General features: G+C 39.4%; 1 protein-coding gene across 1 annotated transcript in view; it reads left to right on the forward strand.

Annotated features, from left to right (window-relative positions):
• The window catches only part of PDK3 (pyruvate dehydrogenase kinase 3), a 52,314-nt gene extending 33,987 nt beyond the window's left edge, over positions 1 to 18,327 (forward strand). The window contains exons 4-11 of the mRNA XM_063126489.1: positions 1,087 to 1,271; positions 4,675 to 4,764; positions 6,290 to 6,367; positions 7,958 to 8,034; positions 8,776 to 8,877; positions 9,609 to 9,719; positions 13,938 to 14,051; positions 15,340 to 18,327. Of these exons, the coding sequence (XP_062982559.1) occupies positions 1,087 to 1,271; positions 4,675 to 4,764; positions 6,290 to 6,367; positions 7,958 to 8,034; positions 8,776 to 8,877; positions 9,609 to 9,719; positions 13,938 to 14,051; positions 15,340 to 15,483 (901 nt within the window). The 3' untranslated portion in view covers positions 15,484 to 18,327. The remainder of the gene's footprint in view (positions 1 to 1,086; positions 1,272 to 4,674; positions 4,765 to 6,289; positions 6,368 to 7,957; positions 8,035 to 8,775; positions 8,878 to 9,608; positions 9,720 to 13,937; positions 14,052 to 15,339) is intronic.
• Positions 18,328 to 18,689: the final 362 nt, after the last annotated feature.

Consider the following 18,689-nt stretch of genomic DNA (forward strand, 5'->3'; position numbering starts at 1 on the left):
CAAACATAACATTTCTCATTGAGGCCAAAAAGTTCTACCTTTGACTCATCTGTCCAGAGAACATTATTCCGGAAGTCTTGGAGATCATCTATGTGATATTTAGCAAATTTCAGACAGGCAGCAGTGTTCTTTTTAGAGAGCAGTGGTTTCCTTCTGGCTATCTTCCCATGGAAACCATCTTATTCAGTCTTTTTCTGATTGTTGAGTCAAGAACGCTCACATTTCATTATGGTATAAGACAGCAATGTTCAACTTTTTCAGGTCTTTCACTCTAACCAGTGAAATAAGGAGTAGTTGCTGAATAAGGAGTAGTTCAGAGGAATATGAAAGCAAGAAAAGATCTGAAAGGAAAAGTCAGACTGGAGAAACTAGGCAGGAGGCTGGGGGACACATGGCCATGAACTGCAGAGGTGAAAAGGGCTGACATTCAAATAATTATTTCAAATAGCCAGCCAAATCTTTAGCCACAGGTCTTTTAATGCAACATGATGGTACTGAAATAGTTTTGTACTGTGAATGAATATTTTAAAGTTGTCACACCAGCATCCCACCAGCACAACACATTTACTATAATGGGACAAGAACCCTGTTGTGGCACCCCAACTGTGGAATGCCCTCCCTTTGGAGGCCCGACTGGTGCCAATGCTAATTTTATTCCGGCGCCAAGTGAAAACATGGCTTTTTAACAAAGCTTTTAATGGTTGAATTCACCAAGTTGGCACATTGTTTTAACTGTTTTAATAGTTTTACTGCTTTTAAATTATATATTGTTTTAATTTGGTTTATGGTTTAATTCGTTTTTAGCTGTGTATATTTACTGTTTTATACTATATGCTTTTATCTGTACGCCGCCCTGAAATCTTATTGATATAGGGCGGGATATAAATGTTTTGAATAAATAAATAAATAATAAAATCCAGAGGTATTAGTTACTGTAACATTTTACAGTAATTATTGTTTTAATGAATTCTGTACACCCTTTCTGTAATTTGATAATAAAGAGTGCTGTATAAATATTTTATTTATTTTTTATTAGTAGTAGTATTATTAACAGTACTTTGTTTCTTGGTCCCCCCCCCCTTCCAGCTTTTTAGATATCTTAATTAAAGTCAGGAACAGACACAATGACGTTGTTCCTACCATGGCTCAAGGAGTGATTGAATACAAGGAAAAATATGGCTTTGACCCTTTTGTTAGCAGCAACATTCAATATTTTCTAGATAGATTCTACACCAATCGCATCTCATTCCGCATGCTTATTAACCAGCACAGTAAGTATCTGCTTTCTATTTCTATTTTTGAAGTAGTAATTGGACTTCTTGCTTACAAAGCAAAAGAAAGACTGCATTGGTCTGCTCTTTGCCACACCAGTAACTAGTTCTAATATATGCAATAGGTTGTTTTAAAAAAAACAAAAAACACCTGGATGTATCCTTGATTCTCAAACACTTACCTTAATTTTGTTATATTATTATTCCACCCTTCCTCCATAGAGTTGTGTTTGTCATACATGTATTTCTTTATCCACCCCTACCTTTTATGCTTTCAACAGTCTTGTGTGTGTTGGACCCTTGCCCTTCTTCACATATAAAAACAGCCAGTGTGGGACTGGCTAAGTGGGTAAGAGTAGTGGTGAACACCTCTTTCTGGCAAGGTATGATTCCATCTTGCCTATAGGAGGTAATGGTAAGACCTTTGCTTAAAGAAGACACCTCCCTGAACTCCGCTATATTAGATAATTCCTTGCCAGTCCCTAATATTCCATTCTTGAGCAAGGTACTGGAACATGTAGCGGTTTCTCAGCTCCAGGGATTTCTGAATAAAATGGATTATCTAGATCCATTTCAGTCTTGTTTCAAGCCTGGCTAAAGGACAGAGACTACTTTGATCGCCTTGATGGATGGACTACTTCAGAAACTGCAATGGGGGAGTTTGTCCCTGTTACTTCCGCTGGGCCTTTCAGCAGCTTTCATTATCGTTGACCATGGTATCTTTCTGAGGAGTCTGTTTGAGGTGGGATTGGGAAGCACTGTTGTATCAAAATCTTCTTGGAGGGGTGAACTTAGAAGGTGGTGCTGGGGAATTCCTGTTCAACGCCATGGCTGTTAGCCTTTGGTATCCTTCAGGGGTCCATCTTATCCCCCATCCTATTTGACATTTGTACATGAAACTGCTGGGAGAGATTTCCAGAGTTTGGGGGTTTAGTGCCACTGGTATTCTGATGACACCAACTCCATCTCTACTTTCCATCTAAATCTGGTTCTAAATCTGTGCCTGATGTTGGTAATAGACTGAATGAGGGCAAACAAATTGAAGACAAAACAGAAGCTTTTGGTCAGTTGAAAGGCAGATGGAATAAGGATTCAACCTGTGCTGGATGGGGTAACACACCACCTGAAGTCTCAGGCTCACAGTTTGGGTGTAGTCTTGGATTTGGCCCTGAACCTGAATGCTTAGGTATCTGTGGTGCCAGGAGTGTGATTAAACCAAGTGCTCCCATTGCAAGAGATGTCTGATCTGGCCACAGTCACCTATGTCTTAGTTACATCCTATTTGGACTAGTGTAACATGCTGTATGTGGGTCTGCCTTCAAAATCTTTTCAGAAAGTTCAGCTGGTCCAGAATGGTGCAGACAGATGTAATACTGTACTAATAGAGCAAAAGGAATGGGATAACGCATGGGTGAGACAACCAAGGAAAACTGTATCAATAAGTTACAGATAGTATATCACACCAGTACGTTTGGCAAGAATAGCCAACACGAACAACACAAAATATTGGAGAAACTGCAGCCAGCAAGGGTTATGTGATGCGAAATATAGGCTAGCAAAATTATTGGACTCAGAAGTTAGAATAACTTTACTCAGTTTGTGTCATTTCCCTGGCCCTCTGCAGTACTGCACACTGTCCTGCCACTAGAGCTGAAGGGATCTCAGTGAAATGAGGCTGAAAGATTAACAAGGTTAAAAGATCTGGGATTTTATCTGACAGAAGGGGAAAGGCATTGGCAGACCAAGGGAAGCAGAAACATCCTGTGTAAAACAGGCTTTCCCGGAATATTTTTCTTTCAGCTGCTTGGAAGTGAAGGGCGGGGCGGAGTCTGGAAACAGTTTCCTAAGAAAATATCTGGGCAGGAGATGGTATGGATTAAACATTATAAAAAGCTGCATTTGGGTTTCAGTAGCAAAGTCAGACAAGGACACTTAATGGATGGATGTCCTTAGTTTGGCATGAAGTTGTTGTAGCTTGTGCAGGCAGAGAACAAAGCCATCCATGCAGGGTGTCTCCAGGAGCTGAGTGCCAAGTTGGTACTCAGCAAACTGGGGGGGGGGGGGGGAGAGCAAGCCACGTGAATTGCACATAGTCCATCAGTTAAGGAAATCTGGTCAGCATTGTTTTATCAGTTATGAATGCATCAGATTCCCACCCACCACTAAACTACTTAGCAAACACACAGAAGGAAACATTTTTGCTGCTATGAAAGCAGCTAACTTAATATCACTTTGTTCCAATGCGTCACAAACGTGACCTTGACAGCTGAAATTATTCTGTGCAAATCAACCCCCTTGTCAGGTTTCCTGTGTTGATGGCAAATAGGTTTTTGTTTGCTGATATTTAACAGCTATAAACATTTTCTAAGCAATCTACCTGTTTCTTCTTGAATCGTTGGTGGGTCTCACTTTATATACACAATGCACAATACTAGCATGAAACTTGCCAATTCTATGATTTTATTTATGCTTGATAAATATGGAAATATTTATATTTACATACTGCAGGTATGTTTGAGTTTATCCAGGCAGTCAGGGACAAGTTCTGAAACACCACCATTCCTAGGGCTCAGGTAATGTTGGGAGTATCCTGTTTCTCGATGAGAAAAAGCAGGCCAAAAGTAGAGGCAGGATTTGCAGGGCATGAACAGGTTTGATCTGCAGGCCGCATGGCTAGTAAGAATATTCCACAGAGCCAATTGGCAGAAAATGAGGAGACGGTGATAGGCAGCAATTACTGGGGCATCAAGCTGTTGAGGAGTGATGGACCCTGGTGCAGCCGGCTTGAGAAGAGTGATGCATCTTGGGTACTGGGGTTGGATTGATGCTGAATTGCATAAAGCCAACCCTGATTCTTCAAGTGATAAGATAACTTGCTGTTTGAGTTGGATGATGTAGACAGAAGCATCACTTACAGATATGTGTTTTCTTCTTATAATACTTTCTGTATTGTCTTTCTAGTGTTTATATTTGTTCTAGTCTTAAATACATTGCAGCCCCCAATTTTAGATACTTGTATAGTGAAGTATTTACCGTTCCTTTAGATTTTATCTCCCTGTATCGGGCTGTGTGTAGCTTTCAGCACAATCCTGTACATGTCTACTCAGAAGCAAGTTTCACTAAGTTCAGTAAGGCTTATGCTGAGGTAAATTAGTATAGCATTGCAGCCTTAGACTGTCAATTGCATTAAGCAAGATGATATTCCCAAATTAACTTATTAGTACTTTTCCTCCTAGAGGAATTGTAGATACTGTTCTGCAGTAAGTTCTAGCACTGGGCCATATTTTGTAAACATTTCTTCACTCGTCAAACGCCATCTCACATTTTTGTTCAGGGCTGCTGAAATGTGGCCGAGAGGGAAGGAAACCCACTTCAATTAATGTTTATCTTTTTGTCCCGATAGCATTGCTTTTTGGTGGTGTCACTAATCCTGCTCATCCAAAACATATTGGGAGTATTGATCCTACTTGTAACGTGGCTGATGTGGTAGAAGGTAAGGATAAACATAAGATTGGGTTTGAACTGTGTATGTGTGAACTGTTTCTAATGATAAAGCCAGGAGCTATTGGTTTCACTTCTTTCCCTTATAGGCTTTATTTCTGCTCTGATTCTAACCTTAGTTAAGACAAATTAACTTTACTCAAACCCACATTTGCAAACCCACTTCAAATCATGGTTAAATTGGGGATCCTGCTTAGTAGTAGTGTAGATGTATTAACAGTAAATTTTGGTTAAATCAAGGGAAGAGAGGAGAGAACTGGCTCCAGAGAGTGAGGGGGAGAGAGAGCGCATCCCCAAGGCTGGCTCTTGATTTGCCAACCGTGGATTGCAAAGAGCCAACAATACTTCCACACAGGTTATCACAAGTTGTGCAAAAAACCACCAGTCTGGATTTGAGACCGTAATTTTCTTTTCCCTTCCATTTCTGCCACTTGTTGAGGTTTATAGTGCTCCCAGTTCTTCTCTTGTTCCTGCAATATTTGTAAGTTCCAGATATGGATACCTATACATATTACCTTTGTTATCCTTTTGACTGTGAAATCCTTACAAGCTACATTTCGTTAGCAGTGGGATTTAGTGAATAATGTCTCAACATTTGTGGAGAAAAAATAATGACTTCCTTATTTAATATTTTTGTTTTGTTTAACCCCACTGATATAGAAAAAGATGATTCTCCATTGTGATGACATTTCTTGCCACTAGATGGAGGTGTAACATAGTTCACTTACCAGGAAAGAGATTCTACCAGATATTCCTGAAGTTACTTTGCTATATAGATATCTATCTGCCTACTCCAATGTACCAACTCTTTTAACAGTGCAATCCTATATGTAACTTAGAAGTAAATCCCATTGTTTTCAGTGGGGCTTAATACTATTTATATGTCCATAGGATTGCAGTCTGAATCTAAGGAATACTTTGTATGCTTTGTTCTGCTATGTAAGACAGGTGGGCAGAAAGAAGATCTACAGAAGTTTTATACTTCAACTCCTAGCATTCCTGATCACTGGCCATGGTAGCAGGGGTCTCTGAAGTTCAAAACATCTGGAGATGTGCTTTCTGCCCATCTCTGATGTAAGACATAGAACTTGTTATTTACATTTTATGCAAAAAAATGTGAAAATGAAGTGCATAATATTTTTAAAACAAAGGATTAAAGTTGTAGAGCAAAAGTTTTTCCAGGGACTACTTTCCTTTTTCCTGTTCTAAAGCTCAAAACAGTATTATTTATTTATTTTTGAAAATTGTGTTTTAAGGGGAATGGTGGTGCATGTCTTTTTCAACCTATTGAACCTAATAGCAGCTGTGTTGGGGGGAAGGAGGTTAAATCTGGAAAACAGTGTAGGAGAAAGACTTACAGTTCCCTTTTTTCCAATCAAATTTAGCTGCTTTAAAGTAAAGAGCTTGGTCTTCTCTGATAATAAGAAATATTATGTAGCCTTCTGAGTATTTGAGGTACAGAATATATTGTTACACAATTGCATAGTTCTATACATTTGTCTTTTCTTCACTCACAGATGCCTTTGCAACTGCTAAAATGTTGTGTGAACAGTATTATCAGGTAGCACCTGAATTGGAAATTGAAGAATTCAATGGTAACTGGAGTTCATTGTTGTTTAGCACTGCTCATCATTATCTAGGGCTTTGTGAAATACAGGAAGATATTTATTTTTACAGAAGTAAATTGCTACATTTGTTTTGAGTGAGAACTGTGCTAAAGTTATAGGTCAGAATACGCAATTACTGCTTTTCAACCTTTGCTTCTTTTGGACACTGCTAACTGGTTTTGTGAGGAATTTAATAGAATACCTGCATCAGCAGAGATCTTTGGAAATATGGGTAGATATTTTAGGTATCTCTTGAGCCAGGATCCAAAAAACCTTTAGTCACATCAAAAGGGAGTGGATATATCCAATGGAATATTTTACTGTTTCCTTTTGAGTGACAATCCCCTCTGCCATATCACAAACTGCTTTTCGAACTTTCTTCAGTTTCAAAAGAAATTTACAATGCTACGTGGGTAACTGTGTTTCTGAAAACACAAGGGTAAAACTCCCATTGCACATGTGGAGCTAGTTGATGCATTTTTGGTCGTGGTGAGTTTATCCAAGAGCTCCATCACGCCAGAAAGTTTGCCCTTGTTATTATCCCCCTCCGTTTACTTAGCGTTTGAAAGCCTTACATTTCATTCATCTTCACACCTCTTCTCGGAATCGCTGTTTCCCCCCACCCCGCAGATCTCATTTGTACCTCCCCTTACAATCTGTTGGTTGTTCACAGGGACACCTCGCTCTGGCACGCCCCTCCCTTTCATCAGCAATGCTGCCTGCCCTCAGAACATCGGATTGAGTACGATGGGATAAAAATGCACGTAGAGGGTCGAGCGCATTGCTGGAAAAACAATTCCTTCCCCGCATTTGGAAACTTCACAGAGAGGGGGGGAAGAGGTGAGATCAGGGCAGGACATGGACAGCATCATCTGAGTCCTTTGTATGCAACTCACCATGACAGTGGGCTATTACGCTGGTGTGATGGAGCTTCAAGTCACTGAGACTACTAGCATGTAGAGACCTTTTGGAGTCAGCGCTTGTTCTCAAGGGCATCCAGTGTAGTTAGCTATGCATGATGTCAACACAATTATTCTATAGATGGAGATTCTGGGCCAGGCACATTAGCGAAGGCTCTTCTACAAGGCAGCCGTCCTCTACTGGTTTTTGCTAGACTTTTGCTAGTCTGTCTATCTTGACTATCAGGTCTGCATTTGACTTGATGTAGCTTTGTGTTCCATATTTGTTGACAAAAGCTTTCATGCTGTTAGGCACTGGCAACGGAAAGAAGAGTAATAAAATCTATGAAGTTATCTTTTGTTACAAATTTCCAGGGTTGGATCGAGGATCTACAGAAGAGCTCCTCTCAGGGAACATGCATCTGGCCAGTTTTGGGGATCCCCTCCCACTGCACCACAGCACACCTCATTCAGCAGAGTCCCCTGACCCTCTATGCATTTGTAGGGGGCTGGAGGGGCTGCAGTAGGGAGGAGGAAGTGGGGAAGTCCGCTTCTACCAGCTCAGTTGTACAAGCCTATATCTGGATCCAGCCCCCTATATATGAGAAGTAACATAAAATTATTTTTTAAAATCTTGAATCTAATTTTCAGTTAACTAAATGTTTTATTTGTTTTCTAGCTAAAGCGCCAGGAAAGCCTATTCAAGTAGTCTATGTACCTTCACATCTGTTTCATATGCTTTTCGAATTGTTCAAGGTAAATAGAATAATATTGTAAGAAGAAGACTCCTTTTACTTGGCTCTTCACTGAGTGTGCAGGGGGAAAATATTGTGATTAGGCTTCAACTTGAAGATTGCTACGTCCACTCATTTCTGTGAAATATGGGCCATGGTCCTTGAGGTGTATAAATAGCCTCAGTTTATACATGTTTATAGTGAAGTTTTTTTTTAATAGTGTATTCATTAATTCCCGCCCCCACCCCCGCCCCACTCATTGCTAGTTTAGAGTGTGATTGGATTGGACAAAATGTTTTACAGCCAGTTATTGACTCATTTTACATTATTCAAGTTCAGCTCAAATTAAAATATTGAATTAAAGGAATATATTATGAGTCTTTTGTAGAGTCCTATGGACACTAGATTTATACACACACTATAGATGCGTGGTTTAGATTTCTCCAGTCACAACGTTGGGGCAGCTCTGTTTGTAATAGACCAACCGTTGACATAGCACTGATGAGATGAGCCCTTGCTTACCAGGAGCTTCATGTGTGCATTGGTAACCCTTTGCCCACGAGTACCTTTTAAGTATGAAAACATTTCTCAAGTTTTCTACTCCTGTGTTCAAATTTTAGGTTCATACAGGCATCTTTTACAATAATGCGAATTAAAAGATTTTGGTCAAAGCTTTGAAAATTCTCTAATTTAGAACTTTAGAACTCTAATTTAGAACTTTAAAACCTTAGAAATGTTTAAAACTTTTCTTTTCCATCTTCAGAACTCAATGCGAGCTACAGTGGAATTACATGAAGGTAAATGTGAAAGCTATCCATCAATTAAAACATTAGTCACCTTGGGTAAAGAAGATCTATCAATAAAGGTAAATAATCTGCTAATTAATATTTTGAGTTTGCAGTAGTAAGTTTAAAAGGCTAGTTTTATATGTAAATTGGGGTAAGAAATACGCAAATATATGTGTGTACTTCTGATTTGGGGTCTAATTTGCTGATAGCCTAGTTTATATAAAGAGGTAGACAGTTTCAGAGATTACCATGATTTGAATTAGGGATGGGTAAGGTAGACATATAAAAAAGAATTGAGAAAACTTCCACTTGAAGAGGAATCTGCCCCCCACAGTCCTTCTGACTAGAAGATCTGAATATCTTTTGTATTCCGTTACAGCTTTTAGCTACTCCATGAACTGAACAGGCCCCTTCACATGAGCCATCTTGTTCATTCCTGCTCTCTGCTTACAGCACAATAAAACTAGGATAAAGTTCATTAATTACGTTAAAGCTAAAGTTCGTTAATCTTCTGGCCATAGGACTCTTATTCTGTAGATCTGAAATAATGTTGATGCAGTCCATAGGTCACATGGTGGATGCTGCTTGTACACAGACATTCTTTCCTTTGATATTTATGCAATTATTATTATTATTATTATTATTATTATTATTATTATTATTATTATTATTTTATTTCTTACCCGCCTCTCCATTTTGATCGAGGTGGGGAACAACAGTAAATATTAAATAAATGCTTCTTGTTCCTAGTGACATAAACTGTGTCACGTCCTTGGAGGACATTTTGTTTTTTTCTTATGTTTTATAGATAAGTGATAAAGGTGGTGGTGTGCCTCTGAGAAAAATAGATCGCCTATTTAACTACATGTATTCAACTGCTCCAAGGCCTAGTTTGGAGCCATCGAGAGCTGTACCTTTGGTAAGTTCTGTTTTGCAGCAAATGTTATCCACAGTTTCAGTCTCTCTTATCTCTAGAAACAAGTTTGTAATATTTTATTTATTTATTTATTTATTTATTACATTTTTATACCGCCCAATAGCCGAAGCTCTCTGGGCGGTTCACAAAAATTAAAACCACAATAAAACAACCAACAGGTTAAAAGCACAATTACAAAATACAGTATAAAAAGCACAACCAGGATAAAACCACGCAGCAAAATTGATATAAGATTAAAATACAAAGTTAAAACAGTAAAATATAATTTTAAGTTAAAATTAAGTGTTAAAATACTGAGAGAATAAAAAGGTCTTCAGCTGGCGACGAAAGCAGTACAGTGTAGGTGCCAGGAGGACCTCTCTGGGGAGCTCATTCCACAATCGGGGTGCCACAGCGGAGAAAGCCCTCCTCCTAGTAGCCACCTGCCTCACTTCCTTTGGCAGGGGCTCACAGAGAAGGGCCCCTGTAGATTATCTTAAGGTCCGGGCAGGTATATATGGGAGGAGGCATTCCTTCAAATAACCTGGCCCCTAACCGTTTAGGGCTTTAAATGTCAATAACAGCACTTTGAATTGGGCCTGGACCTGGACTGGCAGCCAATGAAGCTGGAAAAGGAATGGTGTAATGTGATCTTGCCGGCCAGTCCCTGTTAGTAAACGGGCTGCCCTATTTTGTACCAGCTGAAGCTTCCGGACCGTTTTCAAAGGCAGCCCCACGTATAACGCATTGCAGTAATCCAAACGAGAGGTTATCAGAGCATGGATAACTAGCTAGGCTATCTCTGTCCAGATAAGGGCGTAGTTGGTATATCAACCTAAGCTGATAAAAGGTGCTCTTTGCCACTGAGTTCACCTGTGCCTCAAGTGACAGTTCTGGATCCAAGAGCACCCCCAAACTACGGACCCGATCCTTTAGGGGGAGTGCAACCCCGTCCAGGACAGGGCAAACATCACCTCGCCGGACAGATGAACCACCCGCTAACAGTACCTCCGTCTTGTCTGGATTGAGTCTCAGTTTGTTAGCCCTCATCCAGTCCATTACCGTGCCCAGGCACTGGTTCAGGAAAGTCACTGCCTCACCTGGGTTTGATGAAAAGGAAAGGTAAAGCTGGGTATCATCCGCATATTGATGACACCTCAGTCCACATCTCCGGATGACCTCCCCCAGCGGCTTCATGTATATGTTAAACAGCATACGGGATAAGATAGAGCCCTGTGGAACCCCATGGCTTAGGAGCCACGGCACAGAGCAATAGTCCCCCAGCACCACCTTCTGGAATCGGCCATCCAACTAGGAGCGGAACCACTGCAACACAGTACCTCCCACTCCCAGCTCAGACAACCTATCCAGAAGGATACCATGGTCGATGGTATCGAAGGCCGCTGAGAGGTCCAGGAGAACCAACAGGGTCGCACTCCCCCTGTCTCTCTCCCGGCAGAGGTCATCCCACAGGGCGACCAAGGCAGTTTCCGTTCCAAAACCGGGCCTGAAACCCGATTGAAATGGATCTAGATAATCCGTTTCATTCAAGAGTGCCTGGAATATGTCAACACAAGCTGTTTTCTTTCATTATCAGTGACATAATATAACTCTAGTAGAGTCTAAATTGAATAATATTATTTAAAGTATTAAAATATTGTTATTAAAATTTTAAAAGTAGTTTGGTCTATAAGGTGCAGACATTTTTTGTAAAACAGTAAACAGCAGCTTTCAAGACAGGTTTTCAGAAGGAAAATAGCACAGTCCTGCAACCTTGACCAGGAGCACATTCCAGATTTGGGCTTCCCTGTTTCTTTCCCTTCCAAATAAAAGTGGCCGGTTTAAGCAAAAGTGAGATAACATAACCTGTAGTTTCGCCCTGGGTTTTTCAAGACCATATCTCCTTACAGTTCTGTCTTCGAAAAAGGAAAGAAGAGTAACCCTAGTAATAGTAGTCCTGTAAATCTGATCCGCAAGGCCCCTTCTAACCTTATATTTTATACTTCTCTATAGTATCAGATATCTGTAAAATACATGTGCTTTGCACATGTGCCAGCTTACACAAGGGTCTGATCCTTTCCCTTTTGCCGCTTCCATAAGTTTGATTTTTAAAAAGCATTGCACAGCCCTTTCTAATACACTGCACTATTCTTGAATGATAAGCAGCACATGCATTCTGTGCTTTAATATCTGTATCACAGAGCAAAATGTAAAGTAAGAAACAGTTAATCTTAGCTAAAATGTTAAATGGGTGCAGAAACTTTTGTGTAGCTTTATATCTGTCACTTCTAGCAGGACATAACAGATGCTAATGAGAGGGAAAGTGGGGCCATTCCACCAGCCCTGCTGAAAGTCTACTTAATTTTTTCCTTTTCCCTCCCCATCTCTTTTTCCTTATGTGTTGTATAATTTTAGATTCTAAGCCCGAGGACAAGGCTTATGTTGTTTTACTAATTGTATTTAAACTGCTCTGGGAGCCTTTATGGCTGAGGAATGGGATAATTTTAAATAAATAAATGCATCAGCAGTAACCATGGTCAGTGCTAACCAGGATTGTCCTAATCAAAGTTTGGAAACCCACTATAATCACTGACTTCCTACTCTGGTTGCAAAGACAATCCAATTATTTTCTTAGATGCAGATATAAAATTGCACTATGCTTAAACTGCAAAGTATGAAGGTTGGTTGGGATATCCACATGGTATGTGGGGAAAGCATTTAAATCCCAGCACACTTCCATTGAGAACATTACATCTGGACTGGACATGCTGGTAGCAGCCGGAAAGACTGAGAGGGACTGAAGCAGAAAGAAGCCATAGCAAACTGCTGAGTGGGTGGTCACCTGTCAGGATTAATGGACAAGCCACCCTCCCACCATGGCTTATTTATAGGGTTCCTTTGTGTGGTGTGTGAACTCACCCACTGTTGTGACGTTTATATGACTAAGCAAGAAACATGTTCTTAGTTATGTAGTAGAAGGCAAGACAGAGCCATGTTAGAAGGCAAATGCTTGTCAGTTTCATGACTAATTGCATGCCATAGACTACAGTTATCTCAATATATGTTTTATATTGATATGTCACACATTCTTAGGTGTAAGGTGACCAGGTCCCAGTTGGCTTGAGGAAACAGTCCTTTGAATATAATTGCTTTAAGTCCTTTGCAAGTAGTATATGGTACACATTTTTGCTTATTTGAAAGGCATTTGTGTCTACCAAACATACTTGCAGCATAGTGAGCATTCTATACATCGTTGTAATTCTTTTCTGTTGCCAAAATTGCAAGTCTTATTTTCTCTACAACTTTCTTCTATCTTTCATTGCTTCGTGCTATCAACAATAATTGATCTAGTAGAATAGACTAACTGAAGGATGCAGTTCCAACTCTTTCTTTTTCCCACATCTCCTGTGTTTAGAGACTGCTGTGAATAACAATCCCAAGTAATAAACTACCATCAGAATCTCAGCACCACTGAGCAGTGACTGGGATATTGCAGCACTAACTGCCACTGTGGAGAGTCCTGAAAGTCTATCAACTTGTTTGGATGGCTTATGGATCACTCTCAGTTCTGCTAATGTAACGGCATCCTTGGGAGCACAACACAATCCACATCATTCTAAAATCTCTGCAGTCAGATTTGCTGTTCATTTGTGCATGTTGTTAAAAAGTAGTTTTATGTGATTGTGAATTTTCTCTCTTTCCACATTCAAAATTATTTTCTATGGCCTGAAACCCTTAATATTGATAGGCTCTCTAAAGTTTGAAAGGTGAATAATGACTACCATTACAAATTAAACATTTTACTGTATTTTGTTGTTGTTGCCTTTCTATAAAAATCAACACCTTACCAAAAATCATTTAAGAAAATAAGCAGTCAACCCCCAAGGAAATCAAATCTAAAAATAACAACAAGAGCTATAAAATAATCATATTTAAAACCAGTACAGATTAAAAAATGTTCCTTGGATCAAACAAACCTGAAAAAAGTTTTTAGAAATTAAAGTTCTTCACCCTCCAGTGAAACATAGTGAGCAATGGAGACTAGTGGCCTCCCTTGGAAAGCTGTTCTGCAAAATAGGGGCCACTACTGTGGATACTCTGTTCCATGTGCTACTTGATTGATGGCACACAGAACAGGGTATTGTTCCTAAAAGAGAGCCCAGAGAAGAATATGTGGGTGAAGACATTCTCTGTGTGTAACATCAGTGATTTCTTTTCTAGGCTGGATATGGGTATGGTCTGCCGATCTCTCGTCTTTATGCTAGATACTTTCAAGGAGATCTCAAACTGTACTCAATGGAAGGTGTCGGTACTGATGCTGTAATTTATTTGAAGGTAATTCCATGACACAATCAGTAAGACTGTGGTTACTTTCCCTGCATGACTATAAAAGCCTCATAACTGGCTAAAGGCATAGCATCTGTGCATACAGTATGTATTAATGTTATGTATTTGTAGTAGACATTGTGAATAGGCATTTAGTTTAGCATAATTAGTCTTGCATTATTCAGTGTTAAGTATTCTATATAAGGTAAAGGTTGCCCTTGATATGCTGCATGTCATAAAGCTAAAGATTTCTTCACATTCTTGGAACCTTTCCCTAGATAAGTGTTAGACCTTTGAAATGGGAAATCAGTACCCTTTTTTTGTATCAAAGTTCATCCATTGTTTTATTAAACTTTTCTCTAATCTTCCTAGTAACTCACTAATAGGAAGGTAGAAAATGTTTTCAAATGAAAACAGTAGGATAGAAATCTCCCCAGCTAACAGACAGTGGGACGTTGCATACCTGAAGCGGTCTCCAGATTTTTCCTCCTTGTAAGGCTTTTCTGATGGGATTATACTATCTTCAGTTGGACTGATGCCATCTTGATCAGGAAGTCGCAGGACTTCAATATCTATCTATCTATATAAAACGCTTAGGTATGTTTCCGTAAAGGCTTCAGCTGATACAGGTTGCTAAGCAACAGTAACAACATGTAACGTCAGCTGATACAGGTTGCTAAGCCCCTCGCCCGACTCCTCCGGGCTTTCCAAGGTAATCCTACCCCCCCTTTCTGCCTCTTCGCTCCCCCCACCCACGAAGGGGGCAGCGCCACGGTCCAGAGCATGAGCGAGGCACGGCCGGGGCCCTTAGTGGCTGGGTAGGAGGCCACTCGCCTGCTGCAAGCCGAGGCCCCGGCCTTATCTTACGGCCCAAGCCTGACAGGAACCCCGGGGAGAGGGGGACACCTGCTCCCCCTCCCTCCCTGCCCCCCAGGTCTACCAGACAGCGCTGTATTGGTGGCCTCCAAGCAGCCCGCGCCCCCACGATATTTAATTAATAAACTTTAAGATATGCTACAATGGCATATGTTACGCCAGGTACAGCTAGTCAACTATGAATAAGTGTGTGTGTGCACACCCACACCCATACAACACTGTTGTCAGGGTCAGAAATAAATCAACATTAGCAGACTTCTCACAGAACAAGTCTTCCCCATCCTCTCCTCCCTCAATCCCCCATGCACCCCCAAAATCTTTCCTGGAGGGTCCCCCAGTCCTCCACAGAACATGTGTTTGCATTATCATGTACTGTTTGGATCTGAAGCATGCTCTTAAACTTTCTTTCTTCTTTCTTTAGGCTCTTTCCAGTGAGTCATTTGAAAGACTGCCAGTTTTTAATAAGTCAGCCTGGCGACATTACAAGACCACTCCAGAAGCTGATGACTGGAGCAACCCTAGCAGCGAACCCAGGGATGCTTCCAAATATAAAGCGAATCGATAACTTGCCAACTTTTTCTATCATGACTGGGGACAACTGCATTCACAAATGAGTCTCTGCTTTGATCCAAATTCCAAAATCTTCTCATCTACAGTAGCCAATTATTTCCCTAGGAAGACCTTTTATAGGACTGAAATAGCAAGTAGAGAGGGGACTTTAAATACTGGCTTGATGCATTTTTTGGTGTGCATTATTGTAACTATTTGCCAAAACTTGCTTGGTTAGTTGATCACAAATGACAGAAGGTGTTGCACTGTCACTGCAGTTAGAATATACAACTGTATAGTTAAAGGGTACTATTTTTTAAAGATCAGTTTCTAGTCCTAGGTAAGAATCAGAAAAATTGTTTTGATTCCTTATGTGACCGTAGTATCTTACATAGCAATATAATGTAACAGGTAAATTCAAGTGTAGTTGAATGTGTGCTTAGAAAACTCACAGTTTCATTTTTATATGGCACAGTTGAATCTGTTACATTAAAAAACACCACTATGGGGGCTTTTCTGATCTTGCCGCCAACATTAGTATGCTTAGTTCTTAAAAAAAATGTTGAGCTTTATAATGTAAGCTATTGATTGTTTCCACTCCAAAAGCTCATTTCTTCAATGTTGACCCAACTTCCTTGGAAAACATAGAAACGTTCACTTCGTAATAGCTAACCTGGTAGATTTTATAAAATTAATCACCGTAATTATGGATTTTGCAAAACATTTTTCTGACCAAGCTAAATATAATACAGAATCATAACAAGCCAATCAGTTTTGTAAACATGAGACAATTCCAGCTGACAGAGGAGAGTTAATTCTGAGTGTGAGATTGATCACATGAAACTGTCTTTGTTTTAGGGAAACCCAACAACAATCCAGCCAGCCAGTAATTTAAGTGGATTCACTTTAAAAAGTTGGACATTTCAAATCCATTTAATATTAAATTGAAATAATTAGCAGAAAGATCTCAAAAAATACAAAATATTATTGGGCTGTTCAGTGAGGCATGAGTTAAAATGGTGATCTAAAAATTGTTAATTCCATGAAGGATTTTTTAAAAAATAAATGGAGGAAAAAACAGCCCCAAGGTAAAAGCTGAAGACATGTTTCAGTGAATCTTGGTCAAGCACTGACCCTGATGTTATGGCTCTAAAGAGCAAAGCAATCAAGCAAAAAGTCTGGTAACACCTTTTTACAGGAACAAAGCTAGAGTGGTGAATGAGGGCGCCAGAACACCAAAGCACATTCCTTGGTGTCTGTAAATTGTACTTTATGTATATTGTTTTGACAGTAAGAGACTATGAACAAAATTTCTATTTGAATACAGTTTGGTCAGTTAGACAGACAAGGGAAAGTTATGATTTACTTTTTTTAAAATAGATGGGTTAAGTGTCCATATCAATCTTTGTTCAAACATAGTAAAATGTTTAATTAGCAATTAAATCTTGAGTTCCCGAAATTTGAAAAATCTAAAACATCTAAAAATCTAAAACATCTAAAATCTAAAACATCTAAAAGCACTGTTTTGAAGCCAATTTGGTTTGCACTCCTTTCAGACTGTATGCATGAACTTTAACTGTATTTATGAATGTTTACAGTGTTGGCAGGCACCTATATGTCTTTCTGAGCAACATATTAAATCTTTGCTTCCAGAAAAAGATGAATCTGCATATATGAGATCTATGTATACTTCCAGTGACTCATAATTTAATTAAAACTGACATCAGTTTTAGGATGATCAAACACAGAACTGCAATATGTAATAACTATATACAACTATCACCAACTTCTAGAACTTCTAATTTTTTTATTTGTGTAAAGGCTGTCATTCTTATTGGGAAGGGATGTTATGGCAGCTGAATATAACCAAGAGATTGTTTTTTCATCAATAATATGTTGATCATTTCTTTGCTTTTTACTTATAAGGGATAGGAACGGAGAAATCCATGGTAAAAGCAATAGAAGGTACTTTCAGAAAATGTTTAATTCGCTGGATTCAATTGGATTAATTTTTGAATGCCTATCTTAGATGATGTGGCTGTGCCAGATTGATCCTGAGTTGTTCAGTGTGCTAAATACTGGTCACCGTAGAAAGTGATATCTAGGTAAGAGCAGATTACGTTCTCTTGATTCAGTGACTCAGTATGATTTGGGTTAGGTTTACACTGCTGCAGTTTGATATCTATAGGATGTAGTTTCATCACTGTTGACTTTCTCTCTATAAAATCCTATGTGCAATTTTAGTGTAAATACAGGGTTTTTTTTATCTTTGGATAAATTGAGATAATATTTACTGCTGAAGACCAAGCTAGACATGACATAGTGTTCTTTGTCTTTTTTTAAGAAATGCATATGAAAAGCAATATTGGAAAACTATGGGATCAAAAGAGCAGCAGAAGCAGAAATTGCTTAAAGCTTTTAAATCTGTGCTGTTTATCCATTGAAAAGCATCCTCTATTGCTTTTCTCCCTACCTTTTTCCCGTTGCTATAGGAAGTTATTTTTAGCAGACAAACAACAGGAGGGAATCGGGTTTCTACCCCTTCTGTTCTTTTGCCCCTGATAACAACTTTCCAAGGCTACTTTTCATTTTTTAAAAGTAAGTATCTGAGTCAGAAAAGAGACATGGAATTCCTGGTCACATCTAGTTGGCCTGTCTGATTCCATCCAGAGCATTCTTTAAGTAATAGTATCTGATCTCTCTGTTGCACACCTTTCTCAAAAGCATGGAAGAGTCTGGTATTGCAAAAAGTATCTGCAAAGCACTAAATGTTAATAATAATGTTTGGCATGTATACAGCATACTTTGAGTGTTCACAATGCTTCACATACATTATTTCACTAAACATTATGACAATGTGGTTGTTGTAGCTTAAGCAATTCTTGCACCGTCATTGTTGCCTCTGTGTCTTATCCCTGACAAGTGAGACAGTGCTATATGAATGTGCTAATTTCTGGCCAAATTTCCATTAAGCTGGAATGGTGGAGTCGTGCTTAAGGGCTGTTTGGATCTCGTCCTTGGGTGAAAAGAACATTGATCTAACACCTTCAACAAATATAGTGGTGCATCATTACTCTTGCTTACAAGAACCTAAAGACTTTTTGGATCTAATGTGATAGGATGAGCTCCTTCCTCCCAATGTTGCAGACATATTTCAAAAATAATAATGCATCAGAATGATGTCTTCTTGGCCCAGGAGACCTGTGAGACACTGGATCTCCA

Source organism: Elgaria multicarinata, chromosome 5 (assembly GCF_023053635.1).
Source record: "Elgaria multicarinata webbii isolate HBS135686 ecotype San Diego chromosome 5, rElgMul1.1.pri, whole genome shotgun sequence".
Taxonomy (NCBI): domain Eukaryota; kingdom Metazoa; phylum Chordata; class Lepidosauria; order Squamata; family Anguidae; genus Elgaria; species Elgaria multicarinata.